The 27,453-nt window shown below is 36.9% G+C and overlaps 1 protein-coding gene across 1 annotated transcript in view; it reads right to left on the minus strand.

The window, feature by feature from the left end:
- The window catches only part of IQCH (IQ motif containing H), a 278,771-nt gene that overhangs the window by 130,237 nt on the left and 121,081 nt on the right, over positions 1-27,453 (minus strand). The window contains exons 8-12 of the mRNA XM_044660111.1: positions 23,184-23,315; positions 19,975-20,526; positions 19,245-19,311; positions 10,884-10,967; positions 6,763-6,938 (exon numbers count right to left, since the gene is read on the minus strand). Coding sequence (XP_044516046.1) covers positions 6,763-6,938; positions 10,884-10,967; positions 19,245-19,311; positions 19,975-20,526; positions 23,184-23,315 — 1,011 coding nt within the window. The remainder of the gene's footprint in view (positions 1-6,762; positions 6,939-10,883; positions 10,968-19,244; positions 19,312-19,974; positions 20,527-23,183; positions 23,316-27,453) is intronic.

Here is a 27,453-nt window from a genome sequence, read left to right on the forward strand (position 1 = left end):
TAGGACCTCATATTTAGATGAAGTCACTTCTTGCTCTAAGTTGATGGATAACTATGAGCAAGAAGTGATTGATGTAGGTCAATAGCTTATTTTTCAATCATCTTGTTGAGTCACTTGTCGATTTCCAACCCAATCCTAGGAAGCATATTGATAAGTCTCAATAATACATGAGGAACTGTGCTAGGCTTTGAAGACATGAGGACAAAAGAAAAAAATAGTTCCTCCAAAGCTCTGGAAAGGACCTTAGAGATCATCTCTTCTGGACCCTTAATTCTGCAAATGAGAAATTTGAGGCTTAGAGTGGTAGAAGGACTTGTTCACAAAACCATCCTAGGACAGATTCAAGACTAGAACCTTGATCTCTTGACCACCAGTGGAGTTCTCATTCCATTATTCCATCCTATCTCCTAGAGAAAGAAAAAGTGAGACTAGAGAGTATGTCATTTGGGGATCACCATCTAAGAACCATTTTGAATATCTTTTAATAATACCTTGGTCATTTACCCATAACACCTTCAAGGTTCTCCAAAAAGGAGGATTTTTGTCACTGATATTTGTTTTTTTCCCCTTTCCATCTAATCTTTTTCAGCTCTTGCTTTAATTTTTATTCTTTGCCACTTAGATGCTGTATGCAATAACTTTCCATTTTTCCTCCATTCTGTTTTTTTTTATTTTTATTTTTACAATCCTTACATTCTGTCTTAGAATCAATAGTATCAGTTCCAAGGGAGAAGAGTGATAAAGGATAGGCAATAGGAATTAAGTGACTTGCCCAGGGTCACATAGCTAGGATGCATCTAAGGACCCAGGTCTTCCCATCTCTAGGTTTGGCTCTCAGTCCACTAAGCTGCCTAGCTGTCCCCTATTTCCTCTATTCTTTACATTCAACTTTGAAAATGGACCATGTAGTATAGTGGATATTGCCAGATCTAAAGTCACAGATAATTACTAGTTATGTGAATTTGGACAAGTTGCTTAGGATTTTAATTGATTGTTTCTGTCATGTCTGACTCTTCTTAACTGGAGTGGTTTGCTATTTCCTTTTCCAGCTCATTTTATAGATGAGGAAACTGAGGCAAACAGAATGAAGTGACTTGCCCCTGGTCACACAATTATTAAGTGTCTGAGGCTGGATTTGAACTCTATCTACTGTGAGATACCTAGTAGTTCTTTATGAGGATAACATGAAATAATATTTGTAAAGACTTTGCAAATCTTAAAGTAATATATATATGTATATATAAAACTGAAATATATATATATATATATATATTTGAGAAAGTAGTCTTAGGAAACATTATTGGTTTCCTAATATTGATTTTTTTCTTTCTTTTATTTTCTCAGTGCAGGGGAGGATGGGAGAGAGGGAAAATCAATTTTTGTTAATTAAAAATAAAATTTAATTTAAAAAAAGAAACCTGATTATCTTGCCTGAAGATGTCTATAATGAAGTAAATGCTACTTCTGGATAATTTTGGATTTGTTTACCTGATTGACTTTATTTTAAACCTTGCTGTTTTATGGACTGCTATCATTCCCTTGCAATCTATCACAATGAGATAGAATGGAAGAATCAAAACAACTGGAGAGCCATGCTTTGTAGCTACAAATTCTTGGCTTCTCTCAGATGTCCAAAGAAGCATTCCAAGAATAGTATCACATTTTAAAAGTACTATTTAAGCCTTGTAGAATCATCATTGTCCCCATTTTACCAATAGTGAAATTGCAAGTCTAGAGCAGTGATATCAAACCCTAATAGAAAAGGGGCCACTAAACTATACATAAGGATCCCTGCGGGCCACATATTAACTTAGAAAACACATATTAATATTATCTATGTTTTATTGTATTTTTATTCATTTTGTTAAATATTTTGCAATTACATTTTAATTTGTTTTGGGCTGCACTTGGGAGTTTTGTGGGCCGCATGTGACCCACAGGCCATGTGTTAGGTACTTCTGGTCTAGAGTGTTTGAGGGAGACAATCCAATAACTGGCAAAAGAAAGAATAGAATTCAGCGTGGAAATATTTTCCCTTTAAAGTTTGATATTTTATGTATTCCAAACTACCTTTTTGGATAGAAATCATCTCTTTTTCTTCTACATCTCCAAAACATTTTGTGCCCCTCATGGTACTTTATATACTCTAGCAGAAATGATTATTTCTATTTTATATTTTTATATAATATCATGTATTATTTATATGTTTAGGCAATTATTATTTCTATTTTTCATTAGATAATAAATTAAGGGTAGAAATTGTGCATTTGTACATCTACCTCTCCTATAATGAGGCAGGTAGGTGGCGTTTGTGGATAGAGTATCAGGTCTGGAGTCATAGAAACTCATCTTAACTGAGTTCAATTTGAACCTTAGACCCTTATTAGCTGTGTAACTCTGAGCAAAGCACTAAATGCTGGTTGCCTCAGTTTCCTCATCTGTAAAATGTGCTAGAGAGGGAAATGGCAAATCGATCCAATACCTTTGCTAAGAAAACCCTATGAAGAATTGGAAATGGTTGAAAGATGAACAACGACAACAACATATCCCATAATATCTAGCATAATGCCTTAAGCATATTTGGTATTCAATAAATGCTTATTGAGTGAATGAATGAAGAGTAAAATTATATAGACTGTACCTGTACCTCTGTGAGGGGAATGACTGGGAAATGGAGGGATGTAGATTAATGCCAACAGGGCTTGTCTGTTTATCTAGACCAGTGGTTCCCAAACTTTTTTGGCCTACCGCCCCCTTTCCAGAAAAAATATTACTTAGCCCCCTGGAAATTATTATTTTTTTAAATTTTAATAGCAATTAATAGGAAAGACAAATGCACCTGTGTCCATCACCGCCTTCCTAGATCACTGCAGCACCCACCAGGGGACGGTGGCACCCACTTTGGGAATCACTGATTTAGAGCAAAATTATGCTCTCGGATCTATGTAATGGACTAACATGAATGCCCCAAACCTAAAATACCTTTAATCAGTTGCATCAGCATTATAGTAATAGACAAAATGTTCATCGCTGATTTTTTTTTGATAAGTCAGATATAATGTAACAGCTTACTTATTACTTTCTTAAAACATTAGTGGCTTGGAGCAACTAGGTAGCACAGTGGATAGAAAGCCAGGCTTGGAGTAAGGAGGACCTAGGTTCAACTCTAACCTTGCATTTTTCCTAGTTGTGTGACCCTGGGCAAGTCACTTAACCCTAGCCCTTTCTGCTCTTCTGTCTTAGAATTAATACTAAAAACAAACCCAAAAATGTTAATGGATCAAAAATATTAACATATGATTCCATCACAACGCATTTTGTCATTACAAATTCAAGCATACTGTGCTACCACATAGGCTTAGAAAAAGATTGTGGCTTCTTTCTTTTAAAGGGGCTCCTCAAACTACTGAAAATCAGCACTGTCACAATCATAGGTCTCTATCTAGATGGTTAAAAAGCAGTAACTAAATACAAAGAGATGATCTTTTTGTAAAAAAAAGTTAATTGCTTGTAAATAGAGTAATTACTCAAATAATTTTAATTAGAATAGGAATAGGGAAAGGGACTAGAATGTGGTTTCATTAGTAGAGAGAACTCTGAATGAGGATGTTAGAATCTTCTCAGTAGCTTAGAGCCTTAGGGGGCTCCTCAGGGCACTTGGAAGTTAAGTAACTAGTCCAAGGTCATATAGCCAGTGTGTTCCAGAGTGAGATTTGAACCCAGTGTTCTTGACTTTCACTGCCAGCTCTCTGTCTACTATGCCATGCTACAAAGTATCAAATATTTGTTTAAAAAAATGATCATCTGCTGAACTGCTTGATTTCTATAGGAACTGGAAAGACCTCCATGAACTGATACGGAGTGAAATGAGCAGAACCAGGAGAACATTGTGCACAGAAAGTGAAACATTGTGGGATAAACAAATGTGACAGACTTTGCTACTAACAACAGTGCAATGATCCAGGACAACCCCGAGAGATTTATGGGAAAGAATGCTATCCACCTCTAGAGAAAGAACTGTGGGAGTAGAAACATGAAATCATGGAATAATATTTAAAAATAAATAAAAATAAGTTAAATTAAATCATGGCAAGCAGGCAAAAAATACATTCAAAATGAAAAAATGATCATCTGCAATATTTCCATTAAAAAAGATGCAGATGTACAATACAATTCAATTGCGCCAGTGAGGAACATCCAAGGTATATTAAAATGTCCATTGCTCAAGCCTACCAACCATGCAGAGGTCAAAGTTAAAGTTTACATTGGAAAATTCCTTGGGTAGAACATAGAATCCAAGAAAGTCTGAGTTGAAGTTCTTTTGAGATTGCCTGCTATATAGAGCTACTATGGGCAGCCAAGTGGCACAGTGGGTGGAGTGCTAGTCCTGGAGTCAGGAGGACCTGAGTTCAAATATGGCCTCAGACTCACACTAGCTATGTGACCCTGGCAAGTCACTTAATCCCCTTTGCCTCAAATTTCCTCATCTATAAAATGAGCCAGAGAAGGAAATGGCAAACTACTCCAATGTCTTTGCCAAGAAAATCCCAAATGGGGTCACGAAGAGTTAAGCATGAGTGAATAAAAACAACAAACTATAACCATTAGATTTCTTTTTAAACCCTTACCTTCCATCTTAGAATCAATATTGATTCTAAGGCAAAAGAGAGGTAAGAGCTAGGCAATGGAGGTTAAATGACTTGTGCTAGCCTTCACCACTCTTCCATCTTAGAACCAATATACAGTATTAATTTTAAGACAAAAGGTAAGGGTTTATAAAGGGGGGAAAAACGTACAGATCACAACACATACTGAAAAGGGCTTTCAGACCCTTCCTCAATCCCACAATCCTGCCTTTTTAGCAAAGTCCTAAAGGGATGATATATCTGAAAAGGAAATGGATTTATTTTACTCTATTATTTGGTGATTCCTCTACACATACACACACACATATTTGTATATATGTATGTACATATATATTAAAAAGTCCACTAGTGCATAGAGAGTCAACTTTGGTGGACTAGACTTGCAAAAGTAAATAACTTTATGTGGAAAAGAGTTACCATTAGGAAAGAAGTTCAAGACTTTTAAAGAGAGAAGAAAAGTTTTATAAAAAAATTTTTTACACAAATACCAATGGACTTGTAATCTGAAAACCTAGCACTTAGTGGCAGTGTGATTCTAGAAAAGCAAGTTGCCTCCCTGAGCCTCAGTTTTCTTATATGTAGAATGGAGATAATAATACTTACACAACCCTATCATCACCAGGTTATTGAACAGAAAACATTTTGCAGATTTTAAAGTACTATAGTCTTGTTTTACTATGGAACTAACCAAGTCCCCTTTTTGAGTCTTGACTCTTTGTGACCCCATCTGGGGTTTTTGTGGCAAAGATACTGGAATGGTTTACCATTTCTTTTTCCAGTTCATTTTACAGATGAGAAACTGAGATAAACAGGGTTAAGTGACTTGCCTGGGGTCACCCAGCTAGTAAGTGTTGGAGGCTGGATTTGAACTCATGAAGATGCATCTTCCTGATTCCAAGCCCAGGACTCTAACCACTGTGTCACCTAATTGCCCCCTCTGTAGACTTATAAGCCTGTATTATCATTATTCCTCTTATATAGAGAATTTGTTGGAGGAATATTTGGAAAACAGCACCCTGAAACATTTTCTGAACTTCACCAAAATTGCTTTTCCTTATGCCAACTAGGCAACACAATAGGTAGAGTACTAGATCTAGAGTCAGGAAGATTCGATCTTTAAAAAGGCCTCAAACCCTATGTGGCTCTGGGTAAGTAAGTCACTTAATCATTGTCTGCCTCAGTTTTCTCAACTGTAAAATGGGGAGAATAAATAAGACTCTTTTGAGAATCAAATGAAATAACCTTTGTAAATCTTACAGTACTATATAATTGCAAGGTATCATCCTGCCTGCTTTTCAAAGACTTTTATTTAAAAAAAAATTTTTTTAAACCCTTACCTTCCATCTTAGAGTCAATACTGTGTATTGGTTCCAAGGCAATGGAGCAATAAGGGCTAGGTCAAGTGACTTGCCCAGGGTCATGCAACTAGAAAGTAAGGTCATATTTGAACCCAGGACCTCCTGCTTCTAGGCCTGGTTCTCAATCCACTGAGCCATCCAGGTGCCCCCTCAAGGCCTTTTATTTACTCTTAGCTGATCCCACCTAACTGAAAAAAACTTTTTTAGTGAACAGTTTAAAGAAAAATCTAAATATTCATCAGTGTAAATAAGAATATGACTTCTCAGGCTAAATCCTACTGAAAAATCAGTATATCCCTGATGGAGCACAAAGAGCACTCGTTTGGGAGCCTGAACGTTTAAATGAAATGGCACCATTGTGTGAACCTACTTGTGCCTTGGTTTCCTCATCTGTAAAATGAGGGAAATGGAAGAGGTCCTTACTAATTCAAAATTTTCTGTGATTCCAAATGACTCTTGTTCTATGAGGAATTTTGATTGCTCCTCCTGCCCTCTTCTTATAAATCTATCTATTTGATAGCCCAGTTGTCAAAAATGGGCAATGGACTACAGATAGGCTGGGCTGAGCTACCTCACCTAAGTCTATAAAGCTAAACTGTGATATTTATTTCCCAGAGTCTAACTAGCAGTCTAATCAGTAAAGCTGTTAAACTTGCAATAATATTTCACTGATGTGTACCCAAGCGTTACAAGTTATAAAATTTCCAATTTAATTTTACTGCATCCCTGAAGCTGTAGTAATTAGAAGACAAACTCACAGGGAAGAAGTCTACAGCTTCAGGGCAGAGAATTCTGAACCTGTCCGACAGGTCACTTATGTCCTCAGGGTCCCCAGATATGACAGCTGTCTGTAGACCCAGGAACTTATTGTAATACTTCGTCAATTCTTCAGGCATTTCAAGGGGGCAGATGTAGATGACATCCACATTGGTATCTAGAAACAATGGGTGCAATGTTAATTATTGGGAAGAAAGGTTAAACAACAATAGGAACCCTGGCATCTGACCATCTAAACCGGTTTAAAATAAAGAGTATTTCCAAAAGCTACGCAGAAATGAATTTAGATTGGTTTCCCTCAACTCTTACCAATTTCACAGACTTGCAGGTGTCTTAACATTTCTCTGATGAAGCAATGAATAATAATAAAAGAAGAAATGGCTGTTTCTGCAGGAGGAGAGACATAAAGGAGCATACAAGCTACATATTCCACCAGCGTGCAGGGATTTTGTCTCCAAGTCCCAGACACATCAATGAGAATTACACATTACTTTAAGAATGTATCCCATTAACTTCAGTATGTTATAAAACTGAGCTGTTAACTTTAGAAAGCTGATGAAATGGTAATTCCTTTCCTTTGTCTGGACTCGACAGGACCAATCCACAAAAATGTCCTTTTCCAATAAACAGATAAACAGTTGGATGATTCCAAGCACAGTGCTTATTCCAAGGATCCAACCTCCTTCCTGCTCTGCACCCTCCAATGGAGCGGGTGACTTAAATGACACAGCTAATAATGCCTGGTTTATAAGAATTCTGACCTACTTTGAATAATCTCATATTTCCCCCTTCCAATTTGGTTAAAATGTGCATTAGGTGAGATACTTGGTTCAGAGAGAGAAATGATAATTAAACATTCTATCCAACGTGGTGTTGAAAACTCTTTGAGATTTCTCACTGCGTGCTACAGCCGTCTTTAAGCAAGACAGTAATAGCTGTGAATAGGCCAACCAGGTAATTATCAGCCAATGGAGTCAGAATATTTTCTCAGTAAAAACTGGGTCAAAGAAGGAATGGACACATTGAGATGTACTGGCCCACTGAAAGCTCCATATCCTGTGTGAAACTAGTCCCTGACTATTCTAACCTTTGCTGATCTCTCTCTCCCCTCTGAATTCAGTGTGTGTGTGTGTGTGTGTGTGTGTGTGTGTGTGTGTGTGTGTGTGTATGGATATACATATGTTTATATGTATACAGAGATATGTGTATATTTATATGCATATATATTTAATTATATGCCATGATGATTTCTAGTGTGTTAATCTAGCCTTATAACAAGAACAGAAGTTCTTTGTGAGCAACTTCTACATTTTTACATGTTTTCTCATCCCTTACAATGTGTAGTACAAGGCGAGGCATGTTGTAAGTACTTCAAAAATATTTGTGGATTGATGAAAGCAAGGGAGAGTGCAGGAAAGCTGGAAAACAGAAAGTCTTCTCTCTTTCAAAGGATACTCATTAAGAAATACTATATAATTCTGGAACCAAATTTCCACATCAGGATCATAAAATAGAAACTGGGAGAGACTAAATAGCTTACATAGATCTCTGATGGTTTAATGACCAACCCAGAACTTTGAGTTTCTGATTTTCATGGACGCTATTATCTTACCAATTTTCTTACTGGCAATGGCACTGCCAACTGAATGTACCATAATGTTCTGAAAGCTCTCAGACACGAAAGAAAGCAAGCAATTAAACATGCAGGAGAATTTAAAGTGGAAGAAAAACATGTGAATACATACATGATCTGTTTTTTTTAAATGAAGGAATTTCCAGAATAAAACTAAAGTAGGTGGTTTTCACTTTCTTCCTTTTCTTCTAGAAAGGTAATTCAAGTTAAACACCCATGTGGCATCCATTCAGGCTGACCATAAAGCTACAAATGTTCAAAATTCATTGCCAGGTAATTTTGGAAAGTAATTAAGATAGAGATAATAGTTTCTTTGTTAGTCAATATTCAATATCCATCGCTTTCAGTCACTCACTTATTAACTCTTCCCAGGAATTGGAAGCATTAACTATTGAAGTCTTTAATAGACACCAGCTGACCTCCACCAGCCAATATTGGAATGACAGCCATTTACCTACATTAATAGAATTCTCTTAGAGCCCTTCCTGCCCCCACCCAATGCACATAGGCTAAATAATTACAAAGAGATAGATGTTTTCTTGCTGGGGAATCATGAAGAAAGGGATCTCTACCAGCTTTTCTGGTAACTTCCCTCCCCCCCCCCATCTTATTTATATAAAAAGGTACTTTTTTCTTTGATCTACCCTTCCTAATATACTTCTCCCAAAGAGAATGAATGGTAGCAATACTATGACAGTGTGACAATCTAGCAAGAAAAGGCATCAATCAACTCTGTAATCTCACAAAGGTTACTCATAGCTAAAATAAAGTCCATGGTAGGCAAGGTCTCTGGCTGAACTACTTAAGATGGCAGCCCAACTTCCCTTTCACATAATCTCCGTGTGAAGAAAATCTTTTGTAAAAAGTTCTGTAGTACTGATTTGCATTGTGCTGAGAGGTACAGGAAAGGTTATACTTGGGCTTCATTGGCTGCAACTGGTCATTTCAAAAACTCAAATAAATTAAAACCAAAATCTGCCCTCTACTGACCTTGGGTGGCTGCCACCTAGTCAGATTTTTTTAGTTCCAATAGCTCAGAACTAACAAATCAATCTTAAGGTCTTTAAAATTCTGTATAGCAGCAAAGCAATATTAGTGCCTAGATAATAGATTAAAGCAATTATACTATTATTTTAGGACACTGTAAATTTCCAGAACAGATATATTTTTGTTACCAAATGGCATTTATGAAATAATAATGATGCTGAAATATATATGAATCATGTAAAGTATGTCATTCCGGGGAGCCAGCTAAGTTGGTCATTGATGAATTAAAATTCTTCATTATTTTGCTTAAAGAAGGACTTGGGAGAAACTATCAAATCAACAAAACTAAAGCATTCTTACATGATATCTAACATATACTAGAAATGGGTGCATTTTTTTCTTTCTTTTCAAAGAATTTTTTGCCTAGGCCCAGATATTTTACCCAGCATTCTTATTTGACACCCTGTACCCCCTATCCTTCTTTACTCACTTTACTCACAACTCGATTTCAGAAGGCATCACCCAAAGCTACTTCTCTTCACCAACTTCCCACCTTTCCCTTAAAAATTACTTATTATCTCTTGTCTTCCTTACTCTGGGGGAAAAAGAGTGCAGTGACCCAAAAAGGTTTTGAAACTGGTTTTATAGACTCATTGTTCAAGCTGAGATTTGCCCTGTTAAGTAATTCTATCATAGACCCTCTTTTTTATCTACTAATAATTAAAAGGCCCATTTTATAAAAGATCATTTTTATTTGACCCTTCTTCTTTAACTGGGTATTTTGCAGTGGACTCATAGTGTTATATTTGTGGTGGTACATTACATTAATTTCCAAGGTAATAGACTGCCGTCGACACAAATAGAGAATTATGAGCTCACTGTAGGATCCAGAAGAAGAAAAAACTCCTAGGCTAGAGGGAAGAAAAATGCTCATTTAAATCTAGATGAAAATGAATTTAAAGAATAAACAACTAACCATGGAATTTGTTTTTGTTTTTTATTTATTTTTGGTTAAAATTTTTTTTATTGGAGTTGAGTTCACCATGAAACCTAGATTTTTTTTTAAACCCTTACCTTCTTTCTGTCTTAGAATTGATATTAAGTATCAGTTCCAAGGTAGAAGAGTGGTAAGGACTAGGCAATTGGAGTTAAATGACTAGTCCAGGGTCACACAGGAAGTGTTTGAGGTCACATTTGAACACAGACCTGGTTCTCTATCCACTAAGCCCCCAAGTCTGCATTTTGAAAATAAAATATGTAATTATTTTAAAAATATTTAAATAAATATAAAGATATCTTTAAATATTCTTTAAATATAAATATAAATAAATAAAAATCTTATTCATTTACAGACATGTATGTTAGAATTAGAATTAGCCTTTATGCTGCATTTTCAATTTACAAAATGTTGCACAAATGTTCACTAATTCATTCAAATGAACACATTAGAAAGTTGTATTCATGTGAAAGCATTTACTGTACCTAGTATGTCACACAGTCTTCCCAGCTGCAAGTTCTGTTGCGTATTGAAATCAACGATATTTGACCGTACAGAGTGGGAGAATCCTAAAAATCACAAAGAAAATGTCAAAATCTGGAAGGAGGTAGATGCCAAAACATTTGCAAAAACTGCAAGGAAGCAGAGAGTGGCAGTACATGATTCCAGGAAAGGTATTTGATTTTGTGTGAGACATCTTATAGAAATGATACGACCCTAAGAATGAGGACCGTGCTCCTAGGAAAATTAAGCATTCTTCTGAAATGGGTACCAAGGAGCTGATTCTGCAGACAGAGAGGTTCATGATTTTTTTGGTCTTTGTTTATTAAATATCAGCAGGGAGCTACCAGGGCTCAGGGTCATGAAAACATAGGAAAAATTTCTGACACTTAAGTCTGAATGTTTAAAATGGGATGTGGTATGCACAGAGATTTAAAAAGCCAGATCGCTGGGCTTTGAAAAATATGTATCTCCTCTATTACTGCACTTTGAAAACCCTTCCCGGATTCATTCTGAAGTGACAGCCAGATTTCAGATAAACCTCTTGCTGTCAGGTACGTGGATTTACTAAAACCAAGCACTAAAGAAATATGCTTCTGGACTTAGCTAGAGGAACTCTCAACCTTGGAAAAGCAAAAAGGTGAAAACAGCCACTTTGTCAGGACTAAGGAAAACCCCACTGAGATGTTTGCCTTACTTTTCAGTTCTTCCCCTTGTGCTGTTGGAAATAATGCAAAAGGAAAAAATCCTTTGGGTCACAACTGTCTGACCCTCTACCAATGCCGACAAAATCGACGGCAATATTTTCTTCTTGCTTTTAGGTGATTCGAAGAACATGGATCAGAAAACTAACTGAGAAGGCATGACATGAGTAGGAAGAACTACTTTTATACATGAGTGATTTGACATTTGTGGGCACAACTTTTTTTGTTTTTAAACAGCTTTTCACATTTAGAAGAGACGCTTCAATGCCTCCTTGTGGTTACTGGGTCCAAACACATGTCTCAAATTAAAATACTACAGATTAAATGACTTTCTATTGCTAAATCTGTTTCCAAGATTCTTTTTTAAATGGAAGAATACCTACAATTCCACTATTAGGCCTTTTCAGATAAAATGACTGAGATCACTGGCTCCTTGCATTGTTGTCAATGTTTAAGCACTAGACAGAATTTTAAAATTAAATGAATTTATAATTTGTTGTTTCAATATTTGCTGCTGTGCCTGCTAATTTAAGAAATGGAAATGGCAGAAGGGAATAAAGAGCAGACTGAATGGTTCATGAATATAACTTTAATTCTCAAGTAATGTGGAAATCTTTGTGATTCCAATTGGAAAAGCATATATTAAAAAGAAAATTGTATTAAAGAACTCCAGATTTGACTATATAATATGGACTATAGTGATATCTCTTAAGGCAGCTAGGGCACAGTGTAGAGAGCACCAAGCCTAGAATCTGCAAAACTCATCTTCTTGAGTTCAAAACTTGGGACACAGTTAAGTGCTATGTAAATCTTTGTTATTATTATTATTGATGGTTAAGGTTCTTGTTTTCCAGATGAGGAAAATGAACCTTAGAGACTGAAGATGGGTTTCCTATTAGTAGATGTTGGTGTCAGGATTTGAGTCCAAGAACTCTGAATCCTCAGATCTGATTTTCTATTGCTAGTTTAATGCCACATGTATATCACATCAGGTATGAGTTTATTTTGTCCAACTCTCAAAACAGGGGTTTTTCCCTCCCCCTTTCTCTTGTGGGAGGCAGTAGAGATGGAATGGAGCTGAACAGACCATTGGGAGAAGAGGGGAAGCAGTGCCTTGCTCTTGAGGCATTTAATAAATATTTGATGATTGGAATTATTCTGGGAGGGGAGGAAGGAGTATGAGTGGATGCTAGTATTTTTTTTAAGAGTCAGAAAGATCTGAGTTCAAATTCAGCCTCAGATACTTACTAACTTCATGGGCCTAGGTTTATTTCACCTTGGTTTCCTCCTCTATAAAATGGGAATAACAATAGCTCCTTTTTCCCCGGGGTGTTTGGGAGGATCAAATGAGATAATAATTATGAAGTACTTGGCAAATAGTAAGTACTTTTTGTTTTAACTATTATTATTATTATTGTTGTTGTTGTTATTGTTGTTATTATTATTAAGTATGATGGGAGCAGCTAGATGGCTCAGTGGATAGAGAGCCAGGCCTGGAGTCAGGAGTCCTGGGTCAAGATCTGGCCTCAGACACTTCCTACCTGTGTGACCCTGGGTAAGTCATGTAACCCCAATTGTCCAGTCCTTACCACTCTTCTGCAGAATTGGAACCAATACATGTATCGATTCTAAGACAGAAGGTAAGAGTTTAGAAAAAAAAAAAAGATTAAATGTGAGGGCTATCCCTTAAAGTGGACTTCTAGAAAGCAGAGACTGTTTCTTTGTAGGTCTAACTGCATTATGTCCAGCATATCATGGCCCACAAATTACATAATGATTAAGTAAGAGATAACAGGAGTTATAATGACTACAGAGTATTAAAAATTCATTTTACAACATTATTCTCTTCTTAGAAAGGGCCCATGAATTAGACAAGAATATTACCATTGGAATAGGTTAGAAGATGATCATCTGGTCCAGCTCTCTCATCTTACTGAAAAGGAAACTGAACTCCAGAAAACCTAATTGACTTATGCAGATCTCACACATCCAAGAATCAACAGTAACTAGGACCAGAACTCAGGTCTCCTAATGCTGAATCTGTCCTACTTCCACTATTCCGGAGTAAATAAATATATGAGAACAAGAGTGTCAAAAATGGATAAAAATAGTCCAAGAAATAGGCATATTAAGTACTCCAGACCTCATAATGCCAGTTGTGACCCTCACATCGTATAAGGGGATTCAGTCCACACAGAATCTATTTTTATTTTTCCCCGATAAAAAGATTTTTTTATCTCAAAACAATGGTATTTACTAACAGCAGAGTACAAACAGTAACCACAAATCCTCGCCTTAAACCTCCAATAAATGTACAGTGTCAGTGGGAAGAGTTGGCACAAACACAGAGTATACGGGTAGTAAGGCACACACACAGGGAACATATGGCGAAGACAATTCAGTCTTCTGGCCCTACAGGGCCCTGATGTCCTTTCTTTTCTCACAATGCTCTCACACTGCTCTCCCTTGGGTACAGTGAATTTTTATAAAAATTATTTTTTTTGAAATTTCTGTTATAAGCTTAATCATCCTCACCAAAGACAAAGTATACAAAAAAAGGAATAAAATCTTTAGAAACTAACCAAGTGAATAAACAATTAACAAAATGCATTTGAGCCAGGTAAAGACTTAGTAGTTCAAGCTGACTTTTATTTTGATCCCAAGGACTTAGATTCATCTGGTGCAAAGCTTCCTGAGAGACCTTGGTACAAGCCCACTGCCTATTCTTATAAGCTAATACAAATCTGTTTGAGGCAAAATACTGTAGTATGGTCAGTAAACAGTGGCTTCTGTGATTCTCTCTTGCTGGTGTAAGTGGTCCAAACACCAGAGCTAAAAAGGAGAATTTTCAAGTTTTTTTCTCCCATTTTCAAAGTCAAGCAAATATGGATCTTCTTTCATTTTCATAGGAACGGAGGAGGAAAAAATTAAAGGAATATCACCGGTATTTACATGCATCTAGTGTTTAATTTCCTGGGGTAAGAGACAGAAAAAGGATGCGGGAAGGGGGATAGCTCTATCTCTTTTAACCATTATTTTTTTCATTTTGTGATAAAATTGCAACTGCAATGAGAGAGAACAGAGTAAAATTTTCTTCCCAATTTCCACTATCCCAAACCAAACCAGATCTTAAAGGGTGAGGGAAACTGAGAGAGGAGACAAATAATTGGAGGTTTAATTGGCTAATAGCTGCCTAACGTACCTAGTAACAACATTAGAGCCATATAATTGGCACATCTCTTTTAATGCTGATACATTAAAGAATGCCACAGAGTTTAAATGCAGCAGGAAGGCTGAATCCAAATAAAGGAATGTAGAGGTTAAAGGGAGATACGGGAGGAACCAGGCCAACCATACTGGAAATAGAAAGAGTTAGTTAAGGTGATGACACCATGACTGTTTACTCTAAAGACCTCTTGTTTTCCAACTAGAACGCTCAATCCCCTGTGGCAGTCTTGCTTATTTGACTACTTAAAATAGAATCCAGTATAATCTGTGAACCACAGCAGGTTACTTTATACTTATCATTATGAAAAAAAAAGTATAAAATACCTATAATATCATTATGGGGAAAAATCATAAAATAATTATAATGTTAAATTGGGAGATCTTCCTTTAACATGTGGAAAAAGCCATTCTCTCATCTCTTTGGAGGATTTCCAGGCCAGTTTATTTAACCTAATAGTCATCCCACCTACCTCCTAACCCAGTAATAGTAGGGAAAAAAGATACTGCTTGAAATACTTTAATAGGCAAATCAATTCTACTTTCTAAAGATGTCACTATTCTTTTAATTAGTATTAATAATGATCATAGGTACACTAACAAACCAAAGAAATTCTTTAGTTTAAAATCAACTGCAGGAACCATTAATAAGAAGAAAGTCCCTATATAGGTCAAAATATTTATAGCCACACTTTTGATGATAGCAAAGAATTGGAGATGCCAAATAGGTGCCCTTTGACTGGGAAATGGCTAAACAATGTGGTGTATGAATATAATAGGATATGCCTATACTGAGACATGATTAATATGATGACTACAGAGAAACATAGAAATAATTACAAGAACTGATGCAATGTGAAATCTGCAGAGCCAAGAAAACACTATACGTGATGACCATATCAATGAAAATGAAGAGAACCACCACATACACCACAAAAAAATCAAAAGTCACTGTTAGCAAATTTATAAAGATCAAGTATAATTCAAATGAAGAGATATGAAAAGACACTCCTAACTCATCCCTTCATAGTGGTGGAGGGCCCACAGGTGTTACACATTGCACATGTTTTCAAACTTTTTCAACATATTGATCACCTGTGCTGACTTTTTTCTTTTTTTTTCTTTTTTGGTCTGTAAGATACATTGTTTGTTGTTTTACATTATTGCACCTGTAAAATCTGTATCAGATTGCTTGCCACATCTAAGAGGAGGAAGGGAAAGAAAGGAGGGAAGGAGAAGGAGAATTTGGTGTAAAATTTTTAAAGTGAAGGTTAAAATTGTTTTTACATGTAATTGAGGAAAATAATAAAATATTGTTAACTAAAATAAAGTGGAAAAAATATTACTTGTTAAAAAGAATGGCTCTTGGAAGGAAGTAGAGGGATCCTGCGGAAAACTCTGCATCAATAAAAATGTATTAAAAATAAATAAGAGCAATTATGGGGATGTCACAAAGGTGTGGGCATCCTTTCCAAGATCTGGTACCATTTTTGTGCATGCAATTATCTCTGTGTGTGGAAAGATGCATGAGCAAACAGCCAATTGCCTGCAACCACAACAGAGTCTACAGTGATCAGTTACTTGCTCTTCATTTTGAGAGTTCAAATAAGCCATTGTAGTACCAATTAGGTGACTACATGGGGCAATTATTGGTGGTCATAATTCTAAAAGATGATTGTCAAAATTTTTATGGGCCAAAAAGAAGTTCACAAATCACTAAATATCTTCTTGAACTTTCTCTTTTGTGGGACATTGGGGGTACAAGGGAAGAGTGGAATCTGATCTTAATTGTGTCAATCTTGAAAACAAAAACTTTGCATTGAATCAATTTTCTTCTTTTTTTTTTGTTGCAAAGTAGCACTGTGTTTTGGGGGCCTTGGCTACTTGACCCTCACTTCTATGCTCCTGAATTGAGCAGGTAAGTCCCTTGAGCACTGAACAAAAGGAGTCATGTTGTTCATGGCTGAAATCTATTCAGGCTAATCCCAGAGGGAAATTGTGTACAAGGTTAAAAAAAAGGCACTGAATAATCATAAAAGTATAGGATCATGGCTGCCATGTTATTTAATATAATTTAGCATGCTAAAATTATTTTATAAAATCTAAATCAAAGGTTATTGAATGAGGATTATTTGATCAAAGGCCATTTTAGGCTCTGAGCGAAAATATTTAATTAGGCTTTTTAAAATGCTCAATTAAGAAAAAAAAGAGAGCTTGTTTTGATCTCTTAGATAAATATGTAATTAGCAGCTTTCCCTTTAAAATGGATTTTATGCTTTCCACAGACCAAAATGACTGTAATAGAGTAGACCTTCAAAATTATTATGCATTTATTTAAATTGGGAATGTGTTATCTAGGAGAAAATTAGTTTTAAAACCAAATCTAAAGAATAAAGTGAACACATTTCAAATTTCAAGATATCTTCCCTTTTAAAATTCCAGGAGAACACAGATCATATTACTGACCATTGTCATCTAAGCTTTTGACTTTCTAGATGACTGGGGGGAGTCAAAGCAGGAGAGAGGGATTGCCAAGAGCTTATTTCTTTTCTGCTACATCCCACTGCATAGTCAATCAAGTATTCCTAACTAAAGATGAGGAGCATCAAATTCTGAAGTGTGCTGTTGTATTGGCCTGTTTCTGTTTTATTTTCTCTGCTTTTGAACTTCTTAGCAGTGGGAAGAGTGGCCTTTTCTGTTTCCCGAAGCTTTGAATAAAACAAAGACAACAATAACAAGAAATCCCTGCCATGATGCCAGGTCAAGTACTTATTTGCCAAATTTTGAGGGTTTCCAGGACTGCAATTAGTCGCAGAAGCACAAAAGACATTTGCACCTTATTCTAAGGGCTCACGTCAGTTAATTGTGCCTGCAATGAGCCACTCTGGATGCAATCAATTACAAGGGCAATTTCTGTGTGAACTAATTTGGTGTGCAAACGCAGGCCCACCAAAATAGAGACCTGAGGGAAACCTGGCTGACATTCACGTCTATCATATTTTACTAAATCGTCTTATGTCTGTAGCCTTCGAAGGAAGTCATTTCAGACTTTGGCTACCAATTTAAAAAGTCACAGATTATGTGAAGATCTGTGGGACTCAGCTATGGTTTGGATTTTCATACAGACCAAAACGCATTATGGCAGATCACCTCTCCACTGAAAGCAGCTTCTCTGTGTACAGGGAAATAGTGCCTTCCTTAACATGAGATTACAGGTTCAGACAGAGCGTTGGGATTCCGAATTACAACGAATACTTGGGATTTTAGACTTAATTTTAAGGTGCACTTTAATTATATTTTGCAGTGGACATTTTAATATTAATATTTTCTTTCCAAACTGAAAAGTTTCTTTTATGCTGAACCTGTTTAAAAACAAATTCTCACTCACACACACACACACACACACATCATTTGAAAGCCCTGTAATTTTTTTGAACAACACAGCTATTTTAAAACGTCAAGCTAGAGCTCTGTCATCATGGCCTGCCTAATAAATTAATCTCTTCATACAGCCCCAAGACACAAATAAGGAGTAATTTGGAAACTCAAAACTTTTTGCAATATTGCTACTTCAAAACCCGACCAAGTCAGCTTCTGAAATTTGAACTCACCAAGGAAAATTAATGTGCTAAGCAAGTGTAAAAAAAATAAATCAAACCCCAAACATTTTGACAGCAGCTCATGTTTTAGAAGAATCATCAGTGCAATTCCGAAATTCCCAAGAAAGCATATTCTGTCATTTTGGTACACCTATTTTACCCCTGTGTTGCAGGCAACAGCTTTTAAGTTCCCCAATTCATAAATGTAATTAAATAATTACATTAGTGCTAATTAACATGAAACTGCAGATTATTTAAGCGCAAAAAACACTATTCAACTTCTTAATTATTCTTGTTCACACAGCATTTCCTTTTGCTCAGGCGCCCTAGGTGCAAATAAAGCATCCCATCTGCTCGTAATTAGAACTAAATAATTTCAGAGAATGTAGCTTATCATTTTGACTGCACATTTGATTAAAAACAGTGTACAAGCAATATCCTGGCTTATTGGCGGAACAGCAGCCACACGCACAGGCCCATGTTCTTCTATCATTAAAGAAGATCGAAAACATTATCTGTTATTTCAGGGGGGAAAAAATACAACTTTTTAGTTCATTTCATACAGATGAAAGCGAATTACAGCAAATCACCTCTCCACTGAATAGCAGCCCCCACATAATGACTTTATTTGCTTAATCCCCAAATTAAACGCCGTTTCAAGCGAGGGCCCTGTGTTATTACTCTCATCATGTCGAGAACATTTTCCTGCCGAGACCAATTTGAATAAAACAAGGGGCCTTCCTTGAACTCAATCAAGGAGCCATAATGTGGTGGGTAATAGAGGTTGCTGATAGATTTGCAGGCAAAAGTGTTATACCTAATGATGGGATATGGATAATAGTCCTCCTGGAGGTCCTGATGCGATTCCAGTTGGCTGCCAGATGCTAAAAATCAAGAAGAGCATTGATCAGTGACAGGAAGCTGTAGTGGATTCATCTACTCAAACTTCAGCTGTTTTTTTCCACTGTACAGTTAAGCCAGGCATAAATTATATTAATTGATTTAATTACATACTTAAAACATCTTCCCCAATTAATTTAATTAGGTGGCTACATGATGCTACTGGCAGGGGAAGATTAGAGGCAGCTCACTTAATTAACAGAATATGAATGAAAAAAAAAGAGAAAGCAAACATAAATGAAATTGTGAGCACTAATTAAAAGGCTGTCTGCAAACTTAAATACTTTCTGACAAAGTGGTGACAGCAATGTAGACAAGAGAGGGATTTTTTTTTCCCTAGCAAATTAAAGTGCCAGAAGGTATATATATGGAGAAAAGGTAATGCAGTTAAAAACATTGATTTTCTGACAGACCTATCCCTGGTCAAAGTGAACAGACTTTTTCTATAGAAAAATTGCAGCAGATTTTGTAGTTGCAAAAGCTAGATTGCTGATGGGGACTAAAATATGATGCTTCAACAAATGGATGGTTAAAATAAGGGGAAGAGAAAGACAGAGGGAAGAGAAACAGACACACTTATTGCAATCGCTCAAGCAAGAGATGTTTAGAAAAGGAAGTCTGCCATAACAGCTGGCAGCCTCGTGCACCTTGGCTCGAATGTGGAAATTCTCCAGTTGTTTTAAACGTGCCTCCTTCAGGATCTTTTTCAATCGGCCCCTGTGACCGTGCAAAAGCCAGCTGATGGCAATCACACCTGCAGCCCACTTCTGTTGCCGGAAAGTAAAATAGGCTTTTCTGGCCTGGTAGCATCGCCATGTTGCTTGGATCTTGATGACAGCTTCCTCGAATCCCCTTTGCCCTCTGTATCTCCGGCCTGGCTGACTAATTAACTTGAGGATATTAGATGGATTCTCTAACACTGATAAGAGGTCAATTTTAGAAGGCCTAGTATTGAGTTCAAAGTCAGGAAGAAGTGCTATCAAATATTTCCCTTTTATCTTGACTTCTGGTATTGCATAGTCCTTGAGAAACTTTTCAATGCATTCCAAGAGAGAAAAGATATTTCCCCAAGATAAACAAAAATGTTCTTTGAAGGCTATGAAATCTGAAGCATTCTGATCTATCTTGCCATTGTAAATAAAAAAATCATAATCCATAAGGCTTCGCGAAGGTAGCGAAGTGGGTGTCACTTTGGGAACCTGGAAAAAAAAGAGAGAGAGAGCATTAAAAGAGATTTAGAGTAATTGTAATCTCATCTAAATGAGTGGTCAAGATGCACTAACACATTATCATTTACCACTCAGCTATGGAAAGATATGGATCTGAAATGAATTCCTAGTATTGATTTAACATATATATGTCATAATGACAAAGTCTGGCCAGTATATATCATAAAACTCATTACAAGAAAAGGACCTTAGGGTTCACTCAAGGCGATTAACATTTTTATAGAAGTGTGCTAATTGCTCAGGGGAACTATATGAGATCAGATCATATATAAAATAAAGTGTTTGGATAACTTTGATATGGTCAGCTGACCCCATAATCTCAATGATTTACCAGACCTCGTTTTACAACAGTGTTAACACTGCTTTCTCATTCATAACATGTCCACCAACCCTGGGGAAAAAAAAAAAGGAAGCTTTTCTCTGTAGAGACACCAAGGTTACTTTAAACATGTCAATCAAGACAGTCTGGGCTTTTCTGAATCCCCAGTAGAAGTTAAGTGCTGTTTCTCCTAAGAAATTTAAATCAGCAAATTTAATTCCCATTTTCCCATCAATTTCTCTTTACATCCAGAGGTGATTCTTACGGGGGAACTTTTTTTTTTTTGGCTTGTAATCATCCTTACAATTTCTACATCTCATGTTTCTCTGATTCTTCATGTGACCCGGGGTTCAAGCCTGATGCATTTACATCAGATTCTCTTCACTGATGGAGAGAATAATGACTCCACACTGAATGTGTGTACACGGGAGAGGCAGAGTTGAGGAGACGCTGGAGTGGCGTGTGTCCTCCATCTGAGCTCTTGCCGATTCCCTCCTTCACACACACAACATGGAGTCATCATTCTCTCCTCCAAAAGGGAGATTCATATGCAAACGAAGCAGGCTTGAACCCTAGGTCAAGTTTTGAATTTTTACATCTGGTTTTGAGTCGTTCTTGCATCCCTGCATTCTTAAAAGTAAGCATCATTTGGATGGAAAGAGCAGGCTTCAGTGGGATCCAAAGGAAATGAAATGTTTCTTCTGGGCATGAATTAACCAGGAAGGTTCAGCTAACAATAACAACACTACTAATAAAATGATAGGAGCTGTACCATTGTCCATAACGTAGAAGAAGTGATTATATCATGGGCCAGAAGCATGGAGTGGAAGGTCAAAGAAGACCAAATCCTGCTTTCCACTTGGTTAAATCAGATATCTGCTTACAGTTCTCATCTTTTCCTTTGCTTAGGAAATCAAAGAACATGCCATTGTTCCTGAAATAATTTCTGCCCTCAAGATGTTAACATTTTTGAATAAGGAAAAATTCTTTTTGTCTATTAAATTCTAAGGTCAGAGGCAGTTCGGTGACACAGAGGATAGAGCACCAGCTCTTGAATCAGAAGGACCTGGGTTCAATCTGACCTTAGATACTTCTAGCTGTGTGACCCTAGGCAAGTCATTGAACCCCAATTGCCTAGCCCTTGCCACTTTTATGTTTTAGAATTAATACTGAAAGAAGATAAGGGTTAAAAAACAATTCTAAGGTTAAATTACCCTCTGCATTTCAAGAAGTTGTCACAAAGTTCCAAATGCACAGTGCATTCATTCCTTCAATACATTTTTATTAAATGCCTACTGTGCAAACACTATACCAGAGATAGCTTTATTATGTGTGTATACACATAATATATATATATGTATACACACAGACACATATATATAAAACCCTTACCTTCTGTGTCTTAGAATCGAAACCAAAGGCAGAAGGGCAATTGGGATTAAGTGACTTGCCCAAGATCATATGGGTAGGAAGTATCTGAGGTCAGATTTGAACCCAGGACCTTATATCTCCAGGCTTGGCTCTCTTTCTACTGAGCCACCTAGCTGCCCCTGCTATGTGATATTATTTCCTTGTTCCTTCAAGGTTCAAATGTTAATAAGTATGTGTTCACAAATAAAAAGCTGTCAAAGAAAATAGTTCAATATAGATATTTAACTTTATTCACAAAAACTACTACCCAAATTTTATATAGTCTTTAAATTCCTCTTCTTTTAATTATAAAGTTTTTCTTTCTGGTTCTCTGCAGTAGGATTAATTAGTGTTATATTATGGAAAAAGTGCTGGAATTGGAATGAGGAAATGAGAAGGCAAACCCTTCCTCTGATACTTAAGAGCTATGGAACCACAGGCAAATCACTTTGCCTCTCTGTAACTCAGTTCTTTCATCTATCAAATGGATATGATAATACTTGCACTACCGACATAATAGGATTACCGTGAAGAAGAGGCAGTTGATTCCTAACACAATGCCTGGCACATAGTAGGTTCTTCATAAATGCTTGTTGATTGTCTGACTTTACAAACCTTAAGGTATTAAATATAAATGTGAACTGCTATATTCTTATGAAGACTTACTTAAATGTGAACTACCATTAACTTTAAGGGCTGTACAAATCATTTCAAAGAGGTATCTTAAACAGAAGTTAGCATGGGGGTAGTTAGTTTACAGTTGTTTCAGGGAATAAGATTGATAGAAAACTCTTCATAAAAAGATAGTTAACCTTACTGATCCACTAGGATGTCAAGAGATTTCAACCTGTCTGGCAGGTTGAGAAAAATTCATTTATCTCCCATCAATAAGAGTTACAGAAGCAATTCTTTCTTTAGCCAACATAGACATTGGCAGGAAAGGCTTCAGCTCCCGGGAGAAGGCAAGTGGCATGCGTTCTGATGGAAAAAGCCTGTGGCTATACTTAGCTTTGCTTCCAAAGAACTGGTGCTGATAAAGATGGAGGTGAGAATTCAGGGAAGAAAAACAATGCTTCATCACAGGAAATCAGATACTCAAAATGATCACAGATGGATATTGTAGAGAGCTGGCCAGTTTTCCCATCTCTGTGTTTGGACCCAACAACAAGATCCTCAAACCTCTCCAAGGCAAGAGGCTACAGTTTCAGAAATTAGAGAAACTAGTATAGTGAGAGATTTTGCTGATTATATGCAAAGTTTCTTATCATCAGGGAGATTCCTGCAGAGTTAAGACAGTTCTTGATCTATAAAAATGGAAGAGGCCCAGAAAACTAACATTCTGAAATGAAAGAAATCCACCAGGAAGGGCTTCTTGGAGAGAGTGCATCCTCAGGGAGTTGACTGGGCCCTTCTATACATATATCAGTTTAATGCTTCTTGAGCTTATGGCTACTTACATACCTCCTTCTTTGATTGCCAGGAAAGAATAAACTCTAAGGGGTTTTACAAAAATTAACAGTTGCTGTTTTAGAACAAAGGGACTACACCTACACACACCTTCTTGGATGAGGCTCCAGGAAAGACTTGCTCTCAAAGGAAACACACTCTTGGACACCAGCATGACCATTCAGGCACTGGAGAACTATGGGTTTCGAGTCAGCTAAAGCATAACTATAGTACATCTGTCACGGAGAATGCCACACTCGGGAGCACTTTAGACTTAGAGCAAGGAAAGGCATTCCTCTCAAGAGAAAGGCTTCCCAAATTAAAGCAGTGCATCAGCATTGTGAGATCCATTGAGCAGGTAAAGACAAAACTGCTTTTCAGACAGCTAGGAATAAGAGTCCTGATTAAAGGTCACACTGTGTTGAGTTCTAGGTGCCTCTGTAATTCTTTCCAAACAATTTGTCACCATGAACGTGAGCTATTATTATCAACACATCGTTTACTGTTGTCTGTTTTATGATGTGTCCCTATATAAATTCATGTTTACATATATGTGTCAATCAAACCCTTACCTTCTGTCTTAGGATCAATACCAAGTATCGGCAGAAGATCAGTAAGGGCTGGCAACTGGGCTTAAGTGACTTGCCTTCAGATGGGTGTAGGATGTCGTCGACTAAGCAGCAGTAAAATATTAACTTGTTTTTCCAGGATTGGTGATAGTTTCTAATTGAGCCATCCCTGTTCTCTCACCTAGTCACCCTGACGCTAAAGCATGTACATTGGGAGACTGGGTTAGGTATTCCTTCTGTGATTACCAAAGTGGAGTTTACTCTGTGTGAAGCTAATTGGCCCAGACGGATCTTAAAATATGACCTTGGCCTCATTTGCATGGGCCTTGAGCCAACTAAGTTAACTGGTCCACGTATACTCTCCTTTGTTTCTAAAATGAAATCAAAGTCTAAGTAAACACCAGAATCTCTGGCACATTTGTCATCTTAAACAAAGCCCCAAGAGGGGTAACAATAAACAAATAATCTAGCATAATGATATAACGTGTAATGATAACAACTTGGGGAAACCACACTTATTGTGGTACTTAAATGACCCATGTTTTCATTAGGGTCATTGATACTGATACAGACCACACTCTCTCTATGTCTTAGTAGGTAGCCTTTGGGAGTCGCTCTGGCTGAAAAATTCATTGCCTTGGGGGTGAGCCTTTCTGAATTTAGCTAGGCTGGCCTTTGGATAATAGTTATTGGACAATGTCCATCATTGGGCTTTTATTTGGAAGAAGGACCTGCCAAAGCTTATTCTCTTCTAGAATAGCCTTAAAGAACCCAGGATTGCTTCTATATCATGATGATGCTTCATTGTAAGAGACTGAGGCAATGAGTCAACTCTGTAAGCACTTACTAAGAGCCAGCTAGGTGGCTCAGTGGATTGAGAGTTAGGCCCAGAGATGGGAGGTCCTGGGTTCAAATCTGGCCTCAGATACTTCCTAGCTGTATAACCCTGGGCAAGTCACTTAACCCCCATTGCCTAGTTCTTACCACTCTATTGCCTTGGAACCAATATTACATATTGGTTCCAAGACAAAAGGTAAGGGTTTTAAAAAAAGAGCCAGGCATTGTACTAAATAATGGAGATATATAGAAAGGCAAAAAGAGTGCCCATGCTAAAGGAACTTGAAATCTAATGGGGAAACAACAACATGCAAACAACTATGGTCAAACAAGATACAGACAGGATAAATTGGAGATGATTTCAGAGGTAAGGCACTAAAATCAATTTGGATGAGGCATTGCATCGTACATTAGTAGAAACTATAAATAAGTAATTGGAAGATTAGGTGAACACTCAGGGAAATTTTTTCTTTAATCCAAAAGATCACTGTACCTCAATGTAACTTTTCTTAAATTATTCTTCAATGTATTAAAAGTTTCCAATGTTATAACCTTAATTTGAAAAAAAACCCATATTAGAGCTAAAGACTGATAAAATCTGGCCTCAGATGGTTCCTAGCTGTGTGAATCTGGGCAAGTACTTTCCTAGCCCTTATCACTCGTCTGCCTTAGAACCAATACATAGTATTGAGTCTAAGACAGAAGGTAAGGTTTTTTTAAAGACTTATAAGCTATATACATGTATATAAATAAATATTCTGAACATAAAGTACTTGTTGGGATATGATATAGAGTGGTATTGAGGGATAACATTCAGAGTTACAGAATTTTGGAAGTGGAAAGACGTTAAAAAATCATCTAGTCCAGAATTTCTAAACCGATGTCCTTGGATAGAGGTCCTGGATAAATTTTGCAGGATGAGAGTGGGAGAAAAAAAATCACATCTTTATTTTTATTAACTTCTAATTGAAATTTAGCCTTTCATTTCTAGTTGTTTTTTTTTTTTAAAAGTCAAATTCGGAGGGATTTATGGAAAGGAACACTATCCACATTCAGAGGAAGAACTTCAGGAGTAGAAACACAGAAGAAAAACAACTGCGTGGACACTTGGGTTGATGAGAACATGATTGGAGATGTAGACCTGAAAAGACCACACCCATGTAATTATCAATAATGTGTAAATAAGTCTTGACTGACCACACCAGTGGAAATGCGAATTAGCTACAGCGGGGTGAGGATGGGGTGAGTCAGGGGATGGGGTGGTGAAGGGGGTGAAGGGTAAAGTAAAAACATGACTTAGGTAACCAGGGAAATTTTTTCTAAAAATAAAAAATTATTTAAAAAAAATGTCAACATTATTTTGGGAAGGGGTCAGTTCAGAGACTTCATAAAACTAACAAAAGGGTCAATGACAAAAGCAGTTTCAGAACTCCAGATACAGTCTGACCTCAAAGGTAAGTGATCTGCCCAAGGTCACATAACTAGTTAGGGAAGGCACTAGAATCAAGTTTTTCTTACCCTTGCAGTTCTCTTTGTATTATACCATGTGAGGACAAATATTCCTTTTATCCTTTTTTTTAAGAATATATGCCTTGATTTCATTTTATTTATTTTTGGCAGAGATATTTTATTTTACCAATTACATGTAATAATTTTCTATATATTATCTTAAGTTATATGATCCAAATTGTCTCCCTCTTTTCCTTCCCTCCTCATTCCTGGAACTTGTAAGCAACTTGATCTGGGTTATTTTTTATCCTTTTCTAACTTCCAAACCTATCTAGGAATATGTCCCCCAAACTTTTTCATCATAGAACCTTACTCAAGCTCCCAACTCATGGATTGGGGAGATCTTCCACCCTTGCAGCTTCTTCCTCTGATTGAATTGCTCCTCCCCAAACCTTTATTTAAGGAGATCTTTCAGGCCAGCCATGTCTCATTCCTCTCCAGGCTACACTCAGACCTCACTCTATCATGCTCTCTCCATCCCTGGTGTTGTGGAGTTGCAAAGATTCCCTCCTTCTGTCTTGATCAAAATGTATCTGTTATCACATATTTGCCTTATTCTACACTTTTAAGTTTACTTCTATGAAGATATTAATGAAGAAATGCTATACGATGGAAAGATCACTGAATTACAGTTCACAAAACCTGGGTTTTGAGCAAGGCTGAGGGACTTATGAGAAAGAAAACTAGCCACATTCAGAGGAAGAACTGTGGGAGGAGAAACACAGAGGAAAAACAACTGCTTGAACACATGGGCTGATGGGGATGTTATTGGAGATGTAGACACTAAACGATAACTCTAGTCCAACT

This window comes from Gracilinanus agilis, chromosome 2 (assembly GCF_016433145.1).
Source record: "Gracilinanus agilis isolate LMUSP501 chromosome 2, AgileGrace, whole genome shotgun sequence".
In the NCBI taxonomy this organism is placed as follows: Eukaryota; Metazoa; Chordata; class Mammalia; order Didelphimorphia; family Didelphidae; genus Gracilinanus; species Gracilinanus agilis.